General features: G+C 43.7%; 1 protein-coding gene across 1 annotated transcript; it reads right to left on the reverse strand.

Moving 5' to 3' along the window:
- Positions 1–888: 888 nt before the first annotated feature.
- CAPN9 (calpain 9) lies at positions 889–24,342 on the reverse strand. The gene is made up of 20 exons (XM_066545651.1): positions 24,130–24,342; positions 19,190–19,259; positions 18,653–18,771; positions 17,944–18,077; positions 17,422–17,590; positions 16,849–16,932; positions 16,565–16,650; positions 14,747–14,824; positions 12,276–12,436; positions 11,343–11,500; positions 10,515–10,723; positions 9,826–9,862; positions 8,642–8,722; positions 8,081–8,138; positions 7,448–7,512; positions 5,048–5,116; positions 3,593–3,671; positions 2,820–2,936; positions 1,704–1,762; positions 889–915 (listed from the first exon to the last, which is right to left on the reverse strand). The coding sequence occupies exons 1-20, from the start codon at positions 24,340–24,342 to the stop codon at positions 889–891; spliced, it is 2,073 nt and encodes a 690-aa protein (XP_066401748.1).
- Positions 24,343–26,203: the final 1,861 nt, after the last annotated feature.

Below are 26,203 nucleotides of genomic sequence, written 5' to 3' on the forward strand. Positions count from 1 at the left end.
TTAGTTAATGTAAATTATTATAGTTGTTCTTCTGGAGCATGGCTGGTGTGGGACACAATCTCAGACTGCCTGGAGGAAAATGGCCCCATACAAGTTCTCACTGTCTCAGCAGTCACGTGTTTCTCTGAAGATGGTGACAAACTGTGTGCAACTCTGCAGAGATGGGCCTGTGGGACATTCTCTTGCTACACAGCAAAATGTGAAGCAGAGGAACTTTGCTGGTAGCAGAGGAAGGACTAAGAAAATGTGAGGTGCAATAATTCTTCCCTAAAGTTATACCTGTGATGAATGTCAAACCTTAGCGTAACCATCCTTCTAAGGAACCCTGGACCTGGGACCACAACTATTAAGAAATGAATTTTCATCCATACAGTCCCTAGTGTTTCTTTGTCCACAGCTCACCAGACTGCAATTCATGTGGCTACAGTGGGGTACTTGTCATGCAGCCACACATTATGCCCGGAAATAAATTCCAAACTGAGCAAGTTTTATGCAACCTTGTATTTTCGAAAGCACCTTACAGTAATCAGTAGCCAAGCATCAATAAAGACTTTTAATCACTGTAGTCTGTGCCATGCTGAAACTAAACACAATCCTATTTCATAAAAACCTGTGGTCATTCAGGAACAACAGTTTCAGCCTGCTTGAGAGGCATGTGCTCCCCTCCAAATGCTCAGTGTCAAATCCAGTATTAGGCTCTACCAAAACCACATGATCTGACACTTGAACTCATCCACAGGACCGGAGAACAGAAAGTGGAGGTAGAATGCATGTTTCTCTGCAGGAAATCTCCTGGTGAAGTTTGCATGTGAAGGGGACCTCAGCTCTTGGGGCAAAAGTCTCAGCAGCAAAGTTGCAAGAAACTCCTGGCATCCAAATCAGATTTCTTCAGATGCTCATTCCCAGGCTGATAAACTAGTATCAGAAAAAGGTCAACTTTACAATTAAATATTTCAGGCCCTTCTCCCTCCCCATCTCTTTCCCCAAATGAGAGCCATTCCAAAGCAGTACTTTGCTCTGAGTTGACCCCAGGCAGGGAAAGGACCTTTGCTCACTTGGCTTTTACATCCTGTCATTAAGGAGAGACCTCAGCCAGCAGGAAGGAATAAGGCAAAGCACTAGATGCTGGAAGCAGAAGCTACTTTATTTGCATCCCAGACGTCTATGTTCGTTCCCACATTTCCTTTCCCTGGGAATTCATTGTGCCTCACCCCAGGAAGCTTTGGCTTAGTGTGAAATGAGAGACAGCTCACAGCAACAGGGAGACAAGGAGAGCACAAGAAAATAAGAAACCTGTGCTGAGGATTGTGAGAAGCAAATGATAGACATGCACAGGCGAGGCTGATCTGAATTCCTGGGGGACTCAGGGGGAGTGAAAGACTGCCCCATCCCCATCTGCTCCTTCCTCTTTCCCCCACTGAAACCTGGCACCCAAGGATGGAATAAAAGCAGAGAAAGGGGCATGGGAAGCTGTCAATGCCACAGGGCAAGGAAGGAAAGAAATAGCGTGGAGGAGGTTTAATCAGTGAGTGGGCTGTAGTGGGCTGTAAAATTCCAGCTGTGGTGAAACCTATAGCAGATACCCACCCTGCACTCTCATGGATACCTGAAGTGTCATGCAGAAATACCCCAGCTCTTAGAAGAGGACAAAGCTCTAGAGAAACCCCATCATTTTGTCAGCGCTTATGAATCTGTGCTCATACCTCGCCTATATTCAGGTTAATGAACTCCTTGTTTTTCACACTCAGTGCTTGGAATACTCCTGCAATGAGAAAGGGACAGCAGGGCTATAAATACACCTCATTCATATTCATACACGAGCTCTCCCGCCCACAACCACGGACAGACGGACGAGTGGCCATGCCAGGGAGAGGGAAGGCCTGGTGCAAAGGCAGATTGCTTAGGATTGCTTGGTTGTGGTAGCTCCTCTGACAAAGAAAGTCCTTGCAAGAGGAAATGTCTTGCTGACTTAAGGCCTTTAGGCAAGGGTCACTTCAGGACTTGTCTGGAAGAGGTGTCCTGAATCTGCTAAACAGTCAGATTTGGAGTATACTCTGAAATCAAGCCAAGCAATTTGCATTCCTTTATAAATCTTATTTAACTTCTATCTCTCTAGCAATAGAATTTAATAATTCTATTGCTACAGTCAAGCCAGAAAGTAAAGAGAAGAATAAAATAAAAAAAAAAAACAGTGAAGAAAGTTGATTTTTCTTCTCATAGAGTAAATTGGGTTTTATTTGAATTCTCAGCCACACTAATGATCACTTTATCCAGCCATCTATCCAGCCTTTTAACCTATCTCTACTACTGCTGCTTTGTAATGAGAGTGACCCTGTGCCAGAAGTGAACTGAGACCTTGGGTGTCTTGATGTACATCTGAAGCCAAAAGGGAACATGTTGTGTAAAAGGTACAGGAAATACCTGCCCAAGCACATGTCAATTTTCTCTTTCCATGAAGCAAAAGGGATATTGAATTTGAATATCCCTTTTGAACCTTGAACTTCTGTGATCCCAAATAAAGCTCCTGGGTGAGCCACAAAAAGGGTTACAACATGGACTTAACCAGCATTCTTCACATGCCTTCAACATTGCTGCAGAGTTTATGTAGCAAGCTCTATTCGCATGGGGAAACTTTCCATTGGCAGCAGAACATTTTTCATGTTACAGGAGAAAAGCCACCCTAAATGCAAATGCTAAACACAGCTCCTTTCTGTTAGCCTTGTACTCCATCTCAGATATTGTGCAACATGCTCAACAGCCAAAAGCAGAACAATTTCTTTCTCAAAGGGGATGAAATTCCAGAGGAAGGCGATACTCACGACTCGCATTCTCAAGGCGTATTACACAGTTCAGAAAATCATCAAATTCAATCTGGAACTGCTCATCAGAGTATCGGAGGACAATCAGTTGCAGCAGGTAATTGTTGAGCTGGTATCCTTCCCAAAGACACACACAAAGAAAAAATGAGCAACCTCACATGTCAGGGGTAATCTACAGATCTCTATTAACTAATCTTGAAAGACACTTAATGGGAGAATACTCAGTGGCACACATCTGTCCAGAAAGAGATCTAACCATGAAGTTCCTTAAGTCTGCAATGAATAACAAACTCTGAACAAGGAATTTTTCAGGCACTGCATTTTCTAGTCCATGCACACTTTGATGTATGAGTGACCATTCTGTCTTCTTGAATTTGGAGGGATTTCTGCAAAAATTATTCTGCTTTGATAAAAATAAGTTGTGATGAAATACTAATGCAGTGATCTCTCTTCATAGCAGCTTACTTGCTATTCCTTCAACTCTTGAATGTAGATGGACTCTGAAGTGGTCTGTTTCAAGGTCTAACTCTACACATGTGCAGCCCTGCTGAGTTTAACGGAACTCAATAAAACACAGAGATTGCTCTGACTGCCTGCCTTTCAGGACTGGGGGTAACTGGGGCAAAATTCCCCTATTCTATGTGCCTAGGTTCTCTCTGGGGTTTAGACCTCCTTCCTGTTCAGGAGCACCTGGCCTGTGTGATTGGTTGTCCTCTTCACTCACACTGATTGGCCCAACAGGTTTGCCAGATAAAGTGCAGTGCTTGTCTTACCTGCAGCTTTAAGAGCACCACGAAGCTCATAAGAGGACATGGAGCCAGATTTATCAAAGTCAAATTGAAGGAAGATACTCTGTTATTAAAGGAGTACACAGAAAGCTCAGTACTGGCATATGAAAGGGATAGGAAGGGAAGGTGTTCATCTCCAACTGCACAGCCTAAGCATTTAAGAAAGGTGATAAAACTTTGGTCTAGATCCAGTCTGATTTTATAATGGAGGAGCAAATCTTGGTCCCAATTCTCTTGTCATATAACAGGTTGTTGTGACTTAAACAAGTACTGCCAAATGCAAGCATTAAAAAATAATGAGTTGCTCTTGATTAAAAATGTCGTGATTTTTTAAAAAAAGGTGATTTTAACTGGAAAGATGTATTGTTCTCTGTCTTTTAACTGACACATTCTCTTAATCTTCTTTTATGTTTTTCTCCGTAGTTCTGAACACTAGAGACAAATTTTAACATGATGTTAATATTCTCACTTACTCATTTGCTTCTAAGTGTAAAAGAGCTGAATAGCCACATTCATGGTACAACCAAGAGAACTGGTCAAACAGTTTGAGGTTTGACCTATATATTAAGCAGTTTTCAAGCTGGAGTTAAATTCCATCCTTTTATTGAGATGACAAATATGACTCTCCTTTGGAATATGAATTATTTGGAGCTGTCGTCACATTCAGCTTAAAATTTTCCAGCCAATATATGTACAAATCTTCCTACAGGATACAAGGATTTCTCAAGTCCCTTGCTGAAACACAATGTGTCCTTTGTTAAAAGAGATGTGGCATTAGTAACCAGAAAAAGTGTTGGCCATTTTTGATGGGCTAGACGAGAAGCAAAGAACTGCATATTTTGAATGCTTTGGTGAAGCATGAATTCAGAAAAACCTATTAATGGCCATAAGGAAACAATTATAATGTCTTTTATTTGAATATTCAGTCTGCAATTGATTCTGCAAGCCTACTTATTCTTACTGCCACATACAGTGGCAGGAAAATATGTTTAAAATTAGAATAAGCACTTTCCCAGACTTCAGCACAGTTGACTCCTGAGAGATCAGTAATGAAAATGCAGGGACTTAGGAAATTATTGTTTCCTACTAGTCATGAATCATCACTTTCTTCTGTACAACAGCAGTTATGGAAACTCCTTAAGTTTCCTTTTGAATGGCTTGCTTTTTAGTGTCCATTGCATTCTTTATCCCAAACATAGTTGATTAGCTTACAAAAATCTCAGTTATTTCCAGAAAACCATTATGGTTTATCATCATGGAAAGCTAAGAATGTCTCTGACTATCCAAAACAAACCCCATGCTTTTAAAACATTTGTTTTGTGTTAAAATTCATGGCTTGAACACACTCCTGTCTCCATTTTTGTCTGCTTTTACCTAATAAACTGTTCAGGAAGTAGCTAATAAAATGGAGGAAAAATTACAGTGGATAATGTCACCTACTATCCATTTCTTCAGTTTTTCCCAGAAAATTTTGAACTCACTGAATTCCAGTTTCCCGTAGCCATTGGTCTGGTAATATGAACTAAGGAAAAGGACTTCTTATATGAAAGTCCAAATTCAGTCTGAACTTATCAGAGTAGTTCCCTTAGGAAGAAAATGTTGACTGGAAAGCCTATGGTGCTGCTGAAACTGGCTTTGGAATTTCTCAAAAGGTAGAGGTCCAGCAGTTACAGTCATGACTGTGGCTGTGATACTGGAGGAACATTATGTGATGTAAAAACACAGCTGAGCAATTCAGGCACTACATGAGGAAGAAAGATTATTCTAAGGCAAGAACAGTTTTGGATGTAAATGGGATATAAATGACTCAGAGAATTAAATTACCTGATTAAAACAAATTGCTACTGTACCCAAAGGAGTTAGTCAACCAATGTGCTCTTCAGTATTTTTATCTAGAGACCAGGCTCTGTTGCAATGGCTCAACAAAAAATTCATGAGGGTGGTGGGGTGAGACTGGCAAAATCTGGTCCTTGTGGTCTGAAATAAATGCCTGTATAGCAGTTCTAGGAGGCAATGATTAGATCTGCCTGGCCTTCTCTCTGCCTGAAGCGAGGGACTTATTTCACTGAGTTACTGATGAACTGAGCACAGTTCATTTCCAGGATGAGGCACCTGTTCTGAAATGCTAAATAAGGAATGGTCCCATTCCCTTTCCTTTTTCCATCTTGCCAGGACAAAGCCCTTGCTCAGATGGACACTGGCTCAGTGAGCATTCACAAAGGTCAAAACATGCCAAACAGGGTCTGACTATCACCTGCTGTTATTTGAGCTGGTGACATTATTGGGGGCACCCACAGATCCCAAGGACATTCTCACTTCTGCAAAGGGTTTTTTTACCCAGCCAGGTTCTTCTTCCCAGGGTCATGTAGAACTCCATCCCTGCTCCTCACCACCCCATGGTGACAGTTGCCAGGGAATTCAGTAGCATGTGACACAGAGGAGACTGTGCCAGCATTGACTTGGATTTTCGTTTTTATGGTTTTGCTTCTCCATTGTGCTCCAAATAGCATGGCCAGAGTGGGATGATTGTGTCTGCATTCCTTGTGCTTCCAAAGCAGAGGAAGAGATGTCTCCCCATTTATTCAAAACTATGCAGAGATTTGCTTGGAAGCATTGCAAATCATGGAAACTATTCAGTTGTATCCTAAATAGTAAACCTAGAACTGCTGCCATGCTCCAGGGTCAGGCACAGGGCCTGGCTCTGTGCCAATACCATGTAAGGATGAGATGTGAACATGGACCAGCAGCTCCCTACTGAGCCTTGGTTTTTAAGCAACGAAATTTAGGACTGGTCCCATTTCTCATTGCATGTGCACGGTTATTAATCTGCATTGAGTTTTAATATTATAAACTAGCTTTTACAGGATAAAACTCTGTCTGCTTTTGTTTTCTCTAAATGTTTTAATGGATATTACCTCTGTCATGGACTGGAGCAACAAAAGCAAAAGATAAGAACATCTCAGCTGAACAAGCAACACATAAACCAAATATTAGATACTTGCCTTGATAGGACTGTTTTGTCTCATCTGCACCAAAACTGTTTATTGGGAAAGCATACTGCAAAAGCAGCTCTACCTGAGGAGAAGCCATGCTTAGCAAACTCAGCAGGAACCAGAACTCTGCAAAGGACAAATCTGGTGGGGAAGCACCAGGGCTGTGATTTACCTCACCTGATGCCTGAGCAGTCATTCAGCACCCCTCAGCTGGGTACATCCAGAAAAATTAATTACACCACCCCTTTTGCTATCTACAAAGGAAGTCTAGAAAGCTGGCTTAGATGTAGACACCTACACCACAAATGCCTAAATTTGGAAAGACAACTCTCACCCACATGTCTGTTTCCTGGAGTCCCAGGAGCTAGTTGAAAGACCAGATTTTCCAGTTTTTAAACTGATTGTTAAAAAAGATCTTCGATATCAGCAATTTTCACCACTGCTGATCCTTAATTTCTGACCCATAACTTGCATGTACAACTCTGCCTGGTGAATTTAGCCTTCCAGACAGCAGACTTTTCTTGAGTTAAGTTTTCTAGGTCTCTTTCAAATAAACAACAGCTTGAAAAATGCACTGTTCTATTAAGCTTAAGATTTACTTCTAAAGGTGGTCAGCATTAAAGCATCTGCCTCTAAGTCTGCAATATAAAACAGTTTGTGCTGAAACTCTTAACCCTAAATTTCTAAAATAAAAATCAGGATAAAACAGTCACATATTTTTGTTTTCTTTGGGTAGTGATCTGCCATGACATTACCAAATCCATTTCTGACATCCACAACATACAATGTTATGGACAATTCTATTAATTCTTCATTTAGCCTCACAGGCACTTATTTGAAAGGATACATCCATAAGAGAAATTATATTTCGGCATGAAATGAGACTTAACTTCTTGAATTTTATATTCTTTGCTGAAAAAGAACAATAATAAGAAAGAAATCATGGGCAAAGCTGTCTTTTATAAGCAGAAAGGAGGAAATAGTACTCATGAACAGAGATAGCTGACTCTTAGTCCTCATTGTGGGAGGGCTGTGAACTAGAAGATGAAGGCAACTCTCACCACAGAGAAGTCTCATTCCAGACAGAAGATGCATTTACTGGAGACAGGAAATACTGTCCTTGATTTGTAAATCAGGAGATGAGGTTCAGTGACATGTTTCCCACTGTACAAAGGGCCTGTAGCAGGATCATGAGCTACATCCAGGTCTTAAAAGTCCCATTCTAGTGCTTGTCCTTCCACAGCAGAGTGGCAGTGCAATAGAGAGCTGGCCTCACTGAGCTGACATGGATCATGCTGGAGGCAGGGCAAGCTCCTGGTTAGATCATGGACCAAATGCTTTCCTGGCTCTGCCCTCGCTGGCTCAAGGACACCAGGTTGAGGTCATAGGACAGCCTTGAATTTTCTATATGTAAATGAATTAAATGGCAGATTTTATAAAGTTATATACAATCCTTAACTTAGAAGTTGTCAGCACTTACTTTTTTTTAATACAGCATTCAGAACATATTCAAGCTCTTCTGCAGATATCGCCAGGTCCTGCAGAGGAAAAAAAAAAAAAAAAAGAAAGTGAAGCATCTGTTACTTGAATGTTTCTGTAATCAGACCTACCCAGAAAACACAAACATCATTCATCTGTACTTTATTGCAACTCAGCAAAAGAGAACCATACAAAACCCAGAAAAAGCTAAAAAATTTAAGGTCTGGGCAAATACAGGAGTGCCTGCTGTGCCTAAGTCTGCCTGAAGGAGATCTCAAGTGGGAGCTGTTGATTCAAAGAAAACTCAACTGCAACTGAACATTAAACCAGGCAGGCTCCTTCAGAGCTTGAGTTCTAGCTTTGGTCCTCCTGCTTGCTCACCAGGGACTGCACCCTTATCCATCGAGCCGTAAGGCATGGTGACATCTGGTGCCCAAACAACACACTACAACTAAGCATACTCCCAAAATATTTTGTTTCATGTATCCACGGCCCTGTATAGGAGCAGAAGCATTTCCCCTCTTTTTACATCTGGCTCTGACCCTAAGTGTTTTGCACTCACCTTTCCTGAAATCTGCTCAAACAGTGCCCGGAACTGCTTTTCTTCTTCAGTTTCTTGTGGGCTTGGGGTTGGATGTAGAGGCTGCAACACCGACCACACAAGTCCTTATAAGAATTGTAAAACATGACATTTCTCCTGCAAATGTGCACCCTGGACCAATGTACATCTTAAAATAAGGGTACACATGCTTCTGAACTCTGCCAGATCTGAGGCCTCCCAGCCACCTCTCTGCCCAAGGGGAGTCTCACCCTCTCATTTCCTTCACCTGGACAAGTATATAGTGTGCCATTGCCTTGGTAAAACCAAGAGCACCCATCCTGGAAAACACCGCTCTCTCCTCTCATCCCACCCAACACCATTCTGTTTCCCTGGACCTCCAACAACCACAGCACTGTTGAGCTCTCTCTCGTGGCATCATCCTGGGACCTACTTGAGACCAGCAGCCAGAGGTTGCTGCACTTCAGCATGCTACCCAGCACAGATTTATTTTGCTACAGAACATGGCCCTGAGATTGCGGAAATGAAGATGTCGTTGTTCGCTGGGTTCCCGGAGAAGAGTTTTACTAAAGAGGGACAAATTAGATCTTGGCTTTGCTTGTTTCCATGGAAAGGCACACCACAATTAATGGCTTATTTGCAGGGATACATTTAAACAGGAGCTGACTCAGACCCAGCTGCAATTAGTGCTCAGCAGGCAGACCAAGCCATTCAAAAGCAAAAAGAACTCAATCACTTCAGTAGGCGTGTGCATGTGTAAGCATTCCCTCTCAAGTCCTGCGGATACTGAGAAGTAAAATAAAGATATTTGTGTGCAAAATTAATGCAGGTCTATTAGACACTCTCTTGCTTCTTATTTTTCACAATAAATAAAATTTTAAAAGATGTGAACAGTCGTGCAGCTCCCCAGTGCTAATGGGTGGTGCTTTCACTGCACGTGTGGTGGCTGACACCACCTCTCGTGCTGGCTGGCACTGACTGCCTTCAAGGGGATGGGAGGCATAACAATTATGATTTTGATTGTTACAGCTCTTTTAAGCAGAGCTTAGCATTTCAGTGACATACACAAAACTGGCAGTAGTGTAACATTCCTGTAAAATGAACATGGTTTAGCCAAAGACAGCAAAAGCAATGTGTGCCAGCTTCTGCTGAGCTATTCCCTTGCTACTTTAACTCTGTAGACTTACCTCAGGAAGATCAATGGCAATGTTTTCATCTAGATCCCTGGAGAAAACAAAACCTTATTTGGTATCTGAAGGTATTCAACATCTGCTTGGGGTGGAAGTTTGATGATTACCTTTTCCCCAGGTGAATGAAAAAATGTTTTTTTTAACATAACAGGTTATGTTTAGGTAAAATTCATGAAACAAGCAGACTTTTGCACTGTTTAAATTTTGGTATAAGCCCTTAGAACAGACATTAGGCAGGACTCAGGGAGGACACAGCTGTGCATGTCATCTGCTGAAGAATTCATCTCATTCTTTGTTCATTATTCATTGTGAACACATTTTTTCCTCAGTATGCTTTTTTAACATAAAATTGTCTTTTGGACAAACTTTGGGAGGAAACAAATAGGAAACAAGCACTGCTGTATTCTCAGAGCCCCAGACAGTGCCAGCTAGCAGTTCTTCCCTGTCAAACATCCAGCAGATTCATCATGGCACACCCTATTTTCCCACCTTCTCAACCCCTCTCAAAAAAAGGTTGGGTTTAGCAAAAATGGAAAAGCACAAACAAAAAACCCCAAATGATCAAGAGCTTGCCATGCTGGATCTCTGCTGTAGGGCTGGATGCCTGGCAGCCACACTCTCCCCAGCAGCCAACAACCCCATGTACAGGGGAGCACTGGAGGGCCCAAAGCTTGCTGCTGACTTACTCAGTGATGGCCTTCTTCTCAGAGAAGATCCTCAGGCAGAAATCTGCCTCCTGGTGTGGCTCAAATGTGGTCGGAATGAGAATGTAATCACCCGGTGGCAGCTTGAATCGGTGGGATACTTCCCTTAAATTGATGTAGGTTTTGCTCCTGGCCTTGGAGGCGTGGTACCTGAAGAAGTCTTTGCCCAAGTGTTCATCTGTGCCAGGGCTCTAGGAGAGGAAAAACAGGCAGTGCTGCACTGGCCAGGGTGTGCTGAAAGCCATACTCACCCCTTTCCTAATCACTGAGACAAATTTTGCCGGGCACAAGTGTCACTCGAGGCTGTGATCCTGACTCTCATTCCCTCTCCCAGGTACCTACTGTAATTTAGCTCCCACCTTATGGCAAGGACCCACTACCATTGTCTTTTCCCACCCAGAAGGCAGTCTCAGAGTACTCTGGGACATTGTCTTCCTACTTAAACATGCCCTGCCATTAAACACCACCATCCCAGATAGGGTGTCACACAGACAACATATTCACCAACCTCAACCTCACTCAGGGACAGGCATCGGTGTGTGATGTGCCCCAGGATGCTCAGAAGAAGCAATATTCCCTCTGCCTGAGCCAGCAGGGGGTAACAGAATGGCTGAGGGGTCTGTTCAAGGAGCCCATGGCCCTGTGGGGCCTCCGAAATTCTCCTCTGAGAGGACTCCATCCTCCACAGGCCATGATGCAACTGTTAGGTTACTTACTAAAGGTTATTTTAGGTGCAAGGGCCCCAAAAATGGGGCAGGAGAAAGTTCCAAACAGCAATAGTGCAGCTTCTGTGCTGTAGCAGCAAAGTACCTCATAAATAGAGTAGCCAATGGTCAGCATTTCAGCTCCAAGCTTCTTGAGTTTACGGCGACCCTTTTGCATCAGTGCTGCTATGAATGTGCACTCCTCTTGTCCATCGTCCTTCTCTGTCAAATGCAACTTGATTTGTGGATTTGTCCAGAAAGTCTCTGCCAGTGTAAAGAACACCAGAGAGTTACTTGACTCAGAATAATAAATCACCACTACTACTACAAAAACACCCCCAACCAAACCAAAAAAGACAATGAAGATGAGGTTTCACTCAAACTTAGTTTTTCCATTAATCATTATACTTCTTTCCACTAAGCTTTGCAAAAAATAAGCCAAATCCCAAAGTCCTTCATGGAACTAAGTGTAGGAAAGATTTTAGGCCTGGGGCCTCATTAAGTTACTATAGTTCAAATGAAGTTGTGAGATGAAATTTTGTTAAAATTTCATAGCTACAATGATCCCACAGTGCTGGTGCCATTCTGCACTAACACAGCTCAAACCCATGACACAGCTTCAGAGGCACATAAATATGTTGGCCGATCTGGGCTTTTTGTAGCATTTTACACTTGCTGCTGCAGTTTAGCTGGCTAATTGGAAGCTAGTGCTGCTCATGCAAATGTCATTAAGAGGTAAATCAGATCAATGAACCTGAGAGCAAAACCAGCAAAGTCTTTCACCACAAAGTCTCAAGTGGGACCATTAATTTGGTTTGTTCATTCAAAAAAGCCAGTCACAGAAAGGTCTTATCATTAAAGTACAGTACTCTTAAACCACACAGTGGTTTGAGATTCCTCATATGTCCCTTTAGCTGGTTCCTGTCAGCTGAACTGTCCTGCACCCACAACTCTGGCCACAGACCTCCTCTCTGAAGAGCTATAGCTGAGGGCAGGTAAAGATTTTGGTGTCTGCTTCTCATAACTGGTATTTACTTACCTAGGAAATTCCTACATCCTCCTGCAGTGGCTCCCCGGACCCAGCTTCCTTGGTGGATGGCCACTTCCCATTTGTGGGCAGTGCTGTCTTCCAGGGCATCTGGAGTCAGGTTGCAGATCTCAACTTTGTCAAAATGCACTTTGAAGTCTTCAAACTTCATCCTGAGCAAAAGAAGTGGTAAGGAACGGGCAGCCATTCATCTTTGTGAAGGATGCCCAGCAGAAGCACTTATCCCCCAGAGCCCCAGGGCCAGATCACCAGTTCATGCAGAGTAGTTTTGGTGAACATGGATATATGCCAGCAGGAGAGCAACTAGCTTTCACTCACTTATACTCTAAGCCTGAGGGTAGCCTTGGTAGGCTGAGCTTCCCTCTGAAAAAGAGCTGATGCATTAGGTCTTTGTGAGGGCAATTTGACATCTAGATATATTTTCTGCTCTGAATTGCTGTCTGGAAGAGCCCCCCTCTCTCCCTGGACCATAGAAATAACACACAGAAATGGATCTCCTCCCTAACACAAGCTTCTGTAACTATCCTTTTCCTCCTGTGGCAGATGCCTAACAACAAAATGGAGTAGCAGGAGAGCAAAAGCCCTCCAAGATGCAAGTTTACCTGCGGCAGAGGCAGATAGGCTCCAGCAAGCCCCCAGTGTGCCTCGTCCAACAGAGCTAATTCCATTTTTCGTCCTTATAACAAATAGATGTCTGTGGTGGTATTAATTTACACTTGCTGTGGGCCATTTTACAACTTGGTTTTGGTGTGAAAAGAAACAGCAGGGTTTGCTTTGCTGAGTTCTGCCCTTCCTTGTCAGCTATTCCCCGATATTGCTAGCCCTAGACGCTGCTTATTCTCACTCTGATGCTCAGGACACTAAAGTGGGGGCAGCATAGCAAAATCTCTCTAAATGGCTTGATTCCCTGGCCACACAATGCAATTTTGGGCTCTTTGGAAATGTGCTGCAAAGCAGAGGAAGGGGTTGTCCTTTATAGATTTGACTTCAAGGAGGTAAAACATCTGTTCTGATTTCCCTAGAGCTGTTCTGGGTTTGTACTTATGAAGGGAAAAGACTCTGACCCTCTGATCTTAGGAGGGAAGGGACTAAGACTACGAAGCTGATTCCTTAGCCAACCACAAGATGCCCCTTTGCATCTATTAGAAGCACCTGGACAGGACCAATCTGAAATGCATTAGCCAAATGCCAAAACGTCTTTGGGGTAATTAATGAGGTCAAAATGTCCTCAGCCTGTCACCATGAAGATTTTCTTCAGTTCTCACAAGTCCAAAGGACAAAAGGGTTTAAAAAGGGATTTTTTCCATTAATTTCACTGTTTATTTGATACCTACTTGCACACTTTTACCTCTATCACATGGTCAGGCCTTAAGTTCTGGCCTGTATTGAAATACTTGCTGGAGTTACTTGGGTTCCATGTAAAGTCTTTGTCTCCTTTACACTCACCATGTAAGCTACAGCTGTAACCAGGTCAAAAACAGACAAAAAAATCCCACCAAACCCAAAGCCCAAACAAACACAAAAGCTTTTTGAAGAAGCTGCAAATGCCCTGATGCATTTGCTATGTCAATAGAAAATAACTCAAAATATCTTATGTAAAAATACAGTAACGGAACAGCCACTGGACGTACTTTCCTCCTGTTATCAAAATTTGTGGTAAATCATTTTGTGTGACTTAACATGCTGCACTGTCTATCTCAAATAACTTCTCAGGCCTGAAGTTGAACTTTTGTTTAACTTGCAGGCAAAACCTGGAACAGCTCCATTGCATACCTCTCTCGATTTACCTATGTGTAAAAGAATTGAGCATCTGGCCCCAGAAAATGTGATCCAACACATTGTCACAGCACAATCAATATAGGGCAGGGGGATCATGTGCAAGTCAGCCATCTGCTCTGAGATCACGAATTTGGCATGAAGAACACTTCACACTTCTAAAGCAATTTCCACCATGTTGGTTTCTTTTTTTTTCTCTCATTTTGTCATTTCATTTAATTTTATTTCATTTAATCTCTTCAATTTTTCCACAATTTCACATGTATCTTGGTGCTGTTTACTTTATGCAACTAGTAGTATTGCTTCTCAGGTCTCATTCTCTTCCAGTACATGCCCAAAATGAATCTTGAAGGCATTTCATAGCTGACACAGTACAATACAATGCTCCCTTTTGTATATCCTCCCTTTGTTCATGGAAAGGATTTAAATGGTGTTACATTCATGGGAGACACACAATATTTGAAATACCAATGCCATTAACTAAACTGATTTTTGAGGGCTTTTGTTATAAAAACAGGTTTAGGCACATACGAAACACAGAAAACAAAGGGAGCGTTCTACCTGTCCTCTCTTAGGCAGAAACTGAGAATTTCATCATGCAAAGGCTTCTTCCTTTGTTGCTTGTTTTGGCCACTTGCACCTTGATTTCTGATTAGAGTCCCAGACTTTAAGAACCTGTGTCTTACCAGAACTCTCCATCATCCCGTGCTGCCTGAGACAGGCGTCTCTGCTCCGATGGGCTGACTGAGCGCCACTCTGCAGAGCTGCGGGAGAACAAAACCAAGCTTCACTACAGGCATGCGGCAATCCATTTTCCCTGGCTCAGAATGACTGGCAGGACATAACAGCAGGCTGTTCTTCTCTCATATGTGTTTTATTTGTGCAGCTTACACAAACACAGTTGCATTTAAGAGGTTTCCTGATCCTGTTGTCACTCATGGTTGCAGAGATTAATTAATGCAGACAAAAGCAGCACCAGGCCAAAAATCCCAAAGTTGCTCCAGAGTGGTCTTTATGTGAGTTATTGACATTGGGACTAGTCTCAGGTGTTTGGGTTGGAGACAGTAGGGCTATTGGTAAACCTCAAGATGTTGGTAAGTAAACACTCTCCTTAAATCTGTATTCCATCTGTAGCACCATCATCTTTTTCACTCTTGTTGCTAATTTAGGGCCAGATGTTTTTTCAAGATTGAGTCAGTGGGAACTGACTGCACAGAGAGATTCAGTGGAGTAACTGGGGCCCCAGGTTAAGCCTTCACCTCCTTTACATGCACCTCTTTGACTCCAGCTGTGGCATATCAAAACCAAACAAAAACCTGATAAAGCTTTTCAGGAAATGTGGAAGTGCACTAATGTATTTCCAATTTGACATAACAAACTTAAGGAGTAGAAGGCAGCTTGTGTTGTGGTTTTTAATTCCAGCAACCACTGCAAAATGTTAAGAGAGGCTCCTGTACTGACCTGCAAGCCCCTCTGCATCCTGAGTTCCAGAAAGCCTCCCAAGGGCAGAGTCAGAGCTCTGCTTTGCAGAGACAGCCTTTTTGATGAACAGCATATACTGCCAGATGCCTGTCCTGATCATAACCTCTCCATCTTTTTCAAATTTAAGAACTCATTATACATGTCAATTATCCATGTTTTTCTTCAAGATAAAGGATCTGAGCTGATGTGGACATATTTAATTTACTTCTGGGCCATGATAGGGACAGGGAAATTTGAAGTAGTCCTACAAATGGTTACATGTCTCAGCAATATTAAAGGGCTGGGCAGGTTATGGTTCCTCTCCTCTGCGTTTATGTGAATTAAAAAAAAACCCCGTAGAAAAAGTGAAACAAAAATGAAACAATGAATATGTGAAAAAATATACTGAAAAGTGTGTGCTGGAGAAGAATGTAGTGTTGATATTTTTTTACCACATATTTTTTCATTTTGTATTGCTTGCGTTTGTTTACCGTTAGTAGTAAAACCTGATTGGTTTTCAGACCAACCCTGCTGTGTTTTGGAGTTCTTCCACAACTTTAATGGCCATTTATTATTATTAAGGTATTACTCCTGATGTGTTTAAGAAATCCCAAACAATAAACAGAGAGATGCAAGCTATTCAAAGGGGGTAATACATTATCAGTTTCAGCTTATCTGTAGTAGGACAAACTATGGATGTTATGTTTCAAGTACTACAGCAACAGGCTTGTAAATATTTAATAAAAAAAATGTGTAACTTTTACAATTGGGAGTGTATTAATATTAACTTATCTCATTTATATTCATGCATGATTTCTGCTGATGCTAGGTTTTGGGGGCTAAACAACCTTGACAGAGTCCCTGCATTGCACTGCTTTGAATATGCTGAGGGGGAGATGCTGTGAGGCAGAAATACTGTTAGGCACATGCAAACTCTTGGATTAGTTTCCCATGGAGCAGCTGGGGCTGCAGGAAGCCAGCTATGGAGCAGAAGCTGGGATGTGGCCTTTGCAAGGCCAGTGTGTAAGGGACAGTGCACTCACTTGTCACTCCAAGGGCCGTTCCACTCCACCTGTCCCCACGGGTTCCTTATCCTGATGAGCTGCACTTGCTGGCCCCTATAGCTCACCTGGGGAAGAAGGAAATGCAGAAAATATCAAGTGCCAGGATCTAGGGAGCAAGGCTTCCCCAGTGTGCAGAGGCTGGTGTTAACAGCTGGGAAAAAGGTGCAGAGTGCCACAGGAGATATGGGAGGGAGAGTTGGATTGGAATTTGGATAACTTCCCCAGGATAACTTCCCCTCCTTGCCCCATGCTGCTGGACATACCTCCTCAATGCCAGTCACAGAGTACGCATGGCCTTTCACAAGGCCAAACGGGGTTCGGGCTTCTGACTCAGCAGCACTGCTGGTCTGGAATAGGGGAAAAAACTGTGAATTAACCTCTCTCTTCAGAGTCAGATCACAAGTGGTGCCGCCTGGTCCCTTCCAAGCACCAGGCTAACCAGTGCTACAAACAGGGAACTTGGCTTTCTGCACAACCATGGTGCAGTGGTGCCCTTTTGAGAAAAATATGGAAGGTTTTAAACATTGTTTAAAATGAGGTGATTCCAGGGTGGAATTCCTCCTCTGCCCCTTTGATTTTGTTTCAGCACATCTACATTTCCAGACTGAGATCAGGTGTTCACATGGTCTCATTTCTTGTAAAAAGGCTTTGATGGACAGTGATGATGGTGAAGGGTCCCATCAGCCAGCTGAGTATCACACTGCCTAGTTCAATAAATTTTAACTAGTCTTTGCAAGCAGCAAACTTCATCAGGAGGAAAAGTGAAACTCAAACCAGAAAACACTAAACCCCAAAGTTGAGGGCACCGAGAAATTGAGACCCTATTTCTTACTTACATCAATAGAACAGCCCACCATTGAGCATCTTTTCAGGGCTTTTCCTAGGATTTCATAGAAATTGTCAGGAGCTTCCTTAACATCATACGTTTCTCCTATACCGCCAGTGAAATCCTCCATGGCCTCTATTGTACTGCCACCCTTCAGAGACTCGTAGCTGCCATTCAACCTGGAAAACACACACTGACTGTGAGAACTGTTTTCAAGATATCCATGTCTGAGAGCTTTCTCACACATGTGTAGAATTGCAGCAATAGCACTGAAGTAAAAATAAGTACCCCAGAGTGTACCCAAGCAGTAGTATTGGGGTCATTCTGCTTCCCTTTTTAGGTCCATTTTTAATTCATCCATTTCTCTGTATCTTTATGGCCTGGGGGTGCTCCTTCTTTAGTGCCAGTTGTCAGGCTGGCAAGGGCAGCAGCAAATGCTGGAAGCTGCTCACTATAATTGTGAATACCATATGAACAAACCGTGAATAATGTATGTACAAGTAGCAAATTATGTATGAGCAGTGGGACTTACTTGGCATAGGCTTTCTCTAGTAAGGCACTCCAAAATTCATTGAGTTCAGCTGAGTGCAGGAAAACCAACCGGCCCTTGAAGGTGGGCAATCGGTCATCAATCACGACATCCAGCCACTCATTGTGCTGCCAAAACTGTTTAGAAAGGATGGTGCATGAGTTTGCTGACAGCACAGCATTTCCTGAGAGCAGGATTCTGGTGTCCCAGAATTTCTAATTGTAAGGCTTGATTAGAAGACATGTAAATCATCTGTTCCTGCTCTGCCCTGCAAGGCTGCTCTCTAGGAAGATCTGTCTTAGAAAACACCAAGACTAAATGTGTAGACCTGTACTGTAGCTCCTTGCCTGGACTGTGTCAATCACACCAATGTTCACCACATAATTCAAAACTCCTTTAGGGCACACACGTGTTACAGGTACCAGTTCAACTCCTTTAAGGACTTATATCCTAAGTGAGGTGTGTGTGCCCAGGATAATGTGAAATTATTTTTAAAGCTATGTATCTCATGACATAACAGGAATGGCTGTGTTTATGCCTGTTACGAGGCTGACGTAGCCCTCTAGTTTGTTACTCAAAACATGAACAACACTGTAAGCTCAGAAATCCTACTGCAGTGTCTCCTCTGCAGTACCTGTCAGCCTCACTGCAAAATAGACCATGAAATGTAATGACAGAGATGGGTTCATTCTGTGATAGATGTTCACCTTACCTGGAAGTGAAATATTCCAGCGTAATCTGGCCCAAAATTTTGATCCAGTGGCACCACTCTTGCTAGTGCTTTTTCATTCAGCGTGAGAGAAGCTATGGCTGCTAAAAGCCAGCAGTCACCTGTGGATTGAGAAAGGGGAAAGAGGAGGAAAAGGGGCCAGAGGAGATGTTATGACAGCTAGCTGCCACTTCCCCTGAAACCCAAAAGACAGCTTGCATGTCCCCAGAGAGGGTGTCCCTGCCTGGCCAGGGCAGACTGTGCTTCAGTCTGGAGGGGCTGGTAGACAAAAGTCTCCCTTGGGCTCACAGTACCCTGGAGTGAAGATCCTTCCCTGACCCTGAATCCCACTGCACCAAGATGGCCCCTGGCATGGATGGGCAGGAGCTATCCAAGAAGCAGCCATGGGCCAGGCAAGCCTGGGCAGGACCTCCAGCTCCACTGCTGCCACCAGCTCAGGAGGGATAATATCCCCTCCTCTGAGAGGACACTGCTGCTGCTGCTCCACACAAACACATCCACCCACGGGGAATCACTCACCAAGATCCCCTTGACAAATGTCAGTTCTGGTGGCTCCTCCAACGATAAACTTGGGGTCTTTGACAATGTCCTGCAACAGTGAGACAGAGAAATTACTTAGAATTTCTAAGGAACAACAGGAAAATATCACCATCTGCAAGTCTGCTGAACCAGACTTGCAGCAGCACTGACAAACCCTGTGTGCCCCACGAGCTGTATTATCCTGCAGCAGTGTTGCCACCACAAAGAACAAGATGGGGAATCCTTGCTAATTAATTACAGTGTAGAGCAATTAAAGAATCAGCTATCCTCATTTTTTTCCTAATTAGTTGGCTGCTAATGAAAGGCTGGCATTCTTTATTCATCTGTAGGCAATTGTTAAAATATCATAGCACAAACTCATCCAGAAGATTGATGTCAGGCTGCAGCCCTGGTTAACAAGGCTTTTTGTTAGCTTGCTTTCCTCCAATGGTTGAAAAAAATAAAATTGGCAATTTACTTTCAACTGAACTAGTAAGCCTTTTATTTACTTGCACGTAATACCTGGTACATACAGTGTCTGACAACCATGAGACAATTTCCTCCTCAAAAAAGCAAACAACAAAGCCAGCTTCAGTCCTGCTAATTTTTAGGAGGAGCTAACACTACCCACCCCATGTGGTCAGAGGTCAGAGGGAATGGTGCTCATGGTGCCATTACAGCAGTTCTCAAGCATTCATTAGACTGGTTTAGTTCAATTACTAGTACCATGTCTGGATAGAAAAATTATAGTGATAAACCAATTAATGTCGCAGGAATTCTTCTCCATTTTCCCATGAACTGTATATTGAATGTAATTGATTGAACTGAATGGAAAAGGGGAGAGGAGAATATCCAATATATTACTGGAGGAATATGCCTGTAGTTAATCAGCCTGCCCTGATACATTATTGCAGACGCTGTGGCATGAAGCAGATCCTTCCGCCTAAGTGGCAAATGAAACAAATTAATGGGGAGGGCAGGGGAAATAGAAGAGCACATTCAGTCATTTAATCCCTGCATTTGCCTAGATTAAATTGAGTTGCTTTGCATTCGTATCACTGCAGTTTCTCAGACCATAGGGCAGAATATTGATAGCTTTGTTCAGCTCCCTGCACTTATTGCTGAAGCACCTGCTGCTGGAGCCAGGGCACTCCCCTCAGTGAAGCAGCACCGCTGCTGTGGAGCTCTCCCTGCAGAGGCAATAGCCAGGAGGAAACTAGTTTGCATCATTTTTGTTTGCCTTTGCTGGGGAGGAGGTGGTGGCCAGGTTGTGCCTCAGGCACAGGTGCCCCGGGGAGGAGGTACCACAGCACACCATGTCCCCAGAGTGTGGAGCAAAGGGAAGCAAACAGCAGCTCCTCCTCACCTGGCCCGCCTGCTAGTTAAATACACTCAGTCTCATTGGGACTGGGCATGAACAATAAAACCACAGCTCATTGCGTTGAGACATTGATATAGCAATGGCTGATAAAGTAGCTGATGTTCAACAACACACTTTGTTTTATCTCCATTGCTCTCAGGAGATGTAATTCTCATTGAAACTAATGCATTTAGCTGTTACCAAGAAGCCCTGTGTGTTAGCAAGGGACAAGATAAAAAACCTTTCCACTGACATGGGTTTGATTTGTGACTCATTGTTTATAACACATCTCTGTAACTCATACATGGAAAAATGTTTTCGATCTCCTGTGTCTAGAGCAATCAAAAAGAATTTTTAAAAAATCAATAAAAAGGAATTAAAAGGGTGTTGACTGGACTTGTGCCACATTCTCTGCTGAACAAAAGAAAACACACTACAGTTTTTGAGTGGGTGTTGCAAAAATAATGTTAATTTTGAAAGGACTTTCAGATAGTATAATAATGTATCAGGACTTTTGGCATGTTAAAGGACAAAACCCAGCATTCACACACAGCATGCAGTAATTTAAGGATTCACCTGCACAAAGACATTGCCTGGAAGTAGGAGCATGCAGTCTTCAGAGAGATGAAACACAGTGACCTGTGACTGTCCTGATGCTGCATTAAAGCTATGTTTCTTTAAACCCAAAAGAAAACAAATTGCATCCCGGTGCCTGTCTTGCACTGGTAGAGGGGACGCATAGAGAGCTAAAACACTGGGAGCTAAAACAATCTCACTGGGAGTGAGATTGTTTAGGTGATCTCTGTGATTACATTTCTCTGCCTGGTCCCAACCTCTCATACTGGTTGTCCGTGGCTGTTCATACTAGGAATATTTCTTTCTTACTTCCTCCTGTAGCCTCTAGACTCATCTGAAATTGGTGAAACCCATTTGTCTTTCCTTTCTTGAGTTGGATTTTTTTCATTCTTCAATTTATATGTCTACCTTTCCCAGACACTGAGCTGTTGAATTAAGGAAAGGAAAGGAAATATAATGAGAAAAGAGTCTTATGTTCTTCAGATTGCTCTAAAATTTTGATAAAGGACAGTTTGAATTTGAAATGAAAAAGGATTTAAAAGTATTGCTAAACAAAATCACTAAATGTCTGAATTGTGGAGCACTTCACTTATGAAGAAAGTCAGATATTCATCTGATGCAGATCCAGGTAGCTCACTGATTGCAGTGGGAGATTTACAGATTAGTGCTAGGTGAAGGTCTTGCTCATGCTGCTACAAACATGCATATATGCAGATATATGCATGTCAAAGTAATGAGAAAGCCTTCTCTACTCTCATTACTAAAGATTAACTCTAACAGATTGTAAATCAGAAGATTTAGATTATTTGTCCCTGCAATCACCCTCATGTACTGCGCTACACTTAACCAAGCTACTGTAAAATACTGGTGGGAGATGCAGTAAAAAGCAGTCACCATGAAAGAAGCTGGAATACAGATACCCTGCACAGAGGCCATGATTTTGTGCTCAGCCTCTCCAGCTGTGGCAACTCACCTGGCAGATGCTCCAGGCCAATGTTCCCTTTGCAAAGTAAAATGTGTTAAATTGAAATTGTTACACCACCTCTATTTTCCTGCTACTCCTGACAGATAGTAGAGATGAAACTGATTTAGTTTAAATGCTGAGGAGCCAGAGCAGAACATAACTAATACCCTGTCCTTACACATCCTCTCAGCCTCCCCTGAGTTTTATTTCTCGCTGTGCAGCTCACAAAAGTGTGTGGGGGGAACTGGAGTAAAGGCAGATGCCATTTGAGGTAACTTACTCATCCTGGAAATGTTTCCAGTTCAGCATACAAAGATCCTGAGGAAAACAGACCATTCTCCACTGCCCCTGTGTACCATACACAAGGGCACACAAGCTCTCAACCACTCCTGGTCACATTTTACACCAGATTTTAACTATTCCAACCCCTAAAAAGACAAACTAGCACCTGAGAGCTGGGCAAAGGCAAACCATTCTTTAAGATTTAGTGTCCGTTTTTGATGCCTCTCAGCACTCTAGAGTCACCGCCCCCAAAGTGTCTCAGCCTCACAGCCTCTCCTGTGCTGGGAGGCAGCCCCACAGACCACCTGGCTTTCTGGAGCACACACAGGCAGCAGTGCCTGTGGGGGCTGCACTTAGCATGGGCTGGGATCTCCAATTTTTTCAAAACTGAAACTTGTCCAGGAGTAACAGCTTTAATTCTACTCTGTATCAGCAGTATGTTAACTACAAGATGCTGAGGCACTGAAAGATTATCATTGGGAATTAGGATAATTTAAACCCTTCTTTAAGCTTACTTTGTTCTTTCTCTCCCTTGGTATCACTATCACCAAAGAAAAGTTTTTTATAAAGGAAGCAGCTCCCAGACTATAAAGAAAACCCAGAATAAATATCAGTCCTTAGCAAAGAAATGAAATGTTGCCACATTTTTTTTTTGTGGTTATTAGTTACAGGGTGAAGTGAGAAGAAGGAACCTGGAGCGATGCTGGGTTTATGATCTGAGAGCGTGTGACTGGTGCAGCTTCAGGCTCCTACTGTGTTATTAATGACTGTTATGCAAGATGCATTAAGAGATACTCACTGAGCCCTTGGCTACTGCTGAATGGCTCAGTAGCCACAGCATGCAGTTGTAATCTCTCAGTGCTCCCTGACAGAAGTGAGCAGGTAAGTGTAAGACTCTAGTGCTGTAAAAGTTAAAAGGTTTGAATTTTTGAAGTTGATCTTATTTATGAATTTCCTACATTAATAACAAGCAATTTTACACAGTTAGAACATTATCATAATGTATTTTACCCTTAATTCCCTGCATGCCCTCTTACTTTCATCTTTTGTCTGGCAGTAATGTAAGAGGGAAGCTGATTACGAGTCCTTTATGCATGCACATAAATACACATGCATAAGTGTGTCTGTACAACAAGCTACACCTGAAACATGGGGTGAAGCCTTCCAGCCCTTTCATCCTGCAGCTTGAGCTCTTTGTGAGGGGCATCCCAATCCTAAGCCACTGCTCCTGAGGTGGGAAGGTTTTCCCCCCATGTCACTGTTAGGTTGGATTGATATACACACACGTGATCAGGGTCTAAGAAGAAAAAGTTTTTATTCTGCATGTTCTCTAGCTTATATACTCTTAACAAAGCGTGATCTTAACTCATTAATTACATTACAATAACTTATTATATTCATTGGTGTAAAGCAATTAACGTCAATATAATTGGCAAAAATTTTACAGAAATTTAATAAAGTACATATACACATCTACTTAAGCACGTAGTCTAGCTTACAAAAATTTTCATGTATCTTTTCTAATCAGTTTCCACGCTGACAGCTTTGTCTTCTTCTTTGCTATAGATACAACCAAAAATCATCAATTGTTATTTCTTCTATTAACTCAGTTTTGCTTGCAGGCTAACTGTCAAGCCCCTCCATACTCCCACACTTCATCTCCACATCTCCCTGAACAGGGGGTTCTTGGTGCCCCCCTGAAGCCCAGCTGCCTGACCTTGGGCGGGATGGGAGGCACAAACACAAGGGCATACTCACCCCAGGCCTCTTCCAGACGAAGGGAATGGCTGGGTTCTCACTGAAGAAGAGAGACGAATTGCTGGCGGGGAAGTCGGGGTCCTCGAAGAGGACACCCCTACGCAGGCACTCCCGCTTCAGCTGCTCGTAGCCCTGTCCCGAGCTGTGCGTGCCTCGGGCACCTCCGGGATGCGCAGCCGGCCGCGGCTTCGAGTCCTGGTGCAGATAGGGCATGTCTGCCGCCCACCTGCCCGGAGAGACAAGGCTTAGCCGCTGGTGGGGACAGAACAGGTGGGAAAGGAGAGGGGAGCGAGGATACCAGAATGCCTCACGTGCCTTGTGAAGGACGAGGGGCTGGGAAGGGCTCTGTGGTGGGGGAGCCGGCAGTATCCTCCAGCCCTTCTCCGTGTCACCTCCTTGAGCTGCTGCTGAGCGAGACTGACATGCACAGCACCAGAGACAAACACCCTGAAAGCAAACAGGGAGGGAAGGCGGCCGGTCCCGGACACCCAGGGAGCGGCCCAGGCTGCCCTGTCCTTCCTTCCCCGCGGCTGCCGGGCCAGGAGGGGTGTGAGGGGTGTGCGCGGCCTGGCACCGCTCCCGGCCCGGCACGGCCCCGCGGGAGGCTGCCACGGCCCGGGGGTGGCTCCGAGGTATGCAGAGCTCAGCCAGGGCCATTGGGCTGGGCTTGGGAGGGAAACCAGAGCCCACGGAGGGCTGCGGCCGCGCTGCCAGCTTGCCTGGCTCTCTCTCCCGGGCGGGAGAGCGGTCTGGGCTGCCTGCGGCAGGGCTGCCTTAGCGGGCAGGTGGGTTGTTCCTGTTGGACATCATGCAGGAGGGACAGCAGGGACAAGAGATGCCCTAGCCGTGGCTGCTCTGCTGGCAGAGTGCAGAGCAGGGGCTGGGTGTGCACAAAAGGGGTGTGCAAAGCTAGTGGGGAGGACTTGGAGCTGGATACATGCTGGGCAAACACAGCAAGAGCATTAGAAAATCCCCGAGGAGGGATTCTGATGGGCCACATGCTGAAGGAGTTCTGCGTGCACTGTATGGTGTGATTTTAAAACAAATACCGATTGTCACTGATTTCCAGGTTTCATGACCTTGTTGATCTGAAGGGATTGGAGCACAAGTCTTAGGAGGAGCAGCTGGGGGAGCTGGGGTCGTTTCGCCTGGACAAGAGGAAGCTCAGAAGGGGCCTTCTTCATGGAAGGTGTTGTCAAGCATTGGAACAGGCTGCCCATGGAAGTGGTGGTGTCACCATCCTCTGGGATATTTAAAAGATGTGCAGATGTGTGCTCAGGGATATGGTTTAGCAGTGGACTTGGCAGTGCTTGGTTGGTGGTTGGACTCAATGATCTTATTAGTCCTTTCAAACCTAAATGATTCTGTGATTTTTCTGCTTACCAGCATTCACCTGCACCATTGTATCTCACGTTGGATGGAGAGAATGCCAGACAATGCACCATGGATGCACTGAAGAAATAACACTCAGAGCCAGACATAGACATTCCTCTCTGCTTGGAAAGGGAGGAGATACCACCCTCTTGGAACAAATTACAGTTCCTGTAGTATAAAACACACCCCTGAGTACAAACAGCACTCTGCCTCCGTTTGCTTTAATTGGCCCTTTGGAGGACCAGTTTAGCCTGCTGCCAAGAAATGATTTATGGAGAGCAATTAGGTGAAACAGAATTAGTTCCTCTCTGTTCTGCTATTTTTCACAGCAGTGCTGGGAGGAAAGCTTTCTTTTTCAGAACGTATATTCCCATGTTTATTCCCCATAATTGCATCCATTGTTGATATCTGCAGACTCCTGCTGAGACCAAGTTCCCATTGTGCAAATATGTGGATACAGTCCAAATCTGTGAGAAGAGGCAGGCCTGGTGCTCCAAACTTGGCCGTCATTTGACCAAACTTTAGGTTTGCACAATAGACTCCAAGTTACTCATGTCAGCTTTTTCCACAGCCATTGAGAAGATCAAAACCTCCAGAAAGTGACTCACTGTGTACTCATCCTTGAGATCCCTCTGGAGATGACTGTGTCCTTCATTTGCCTCTAGACAGACCCTCATGGGGGGTAGCTCAGGGTAGATGC

The sequence above is a fragment of the Molothrus aeneus genome, chromosome 3 (assembly GCF_037042795.1).
Source record: "Molothrus aeneus isolate 106 chromosome 3, BPBGC_Maene_1.0, whole genome shotgun sequence".
NCBI classification, from domain to species: Eukaryota; Metazoa; Chordata; class Aves; order Passeriformes; family Icteridae; genus Molothrus; species Molothrus aeneus.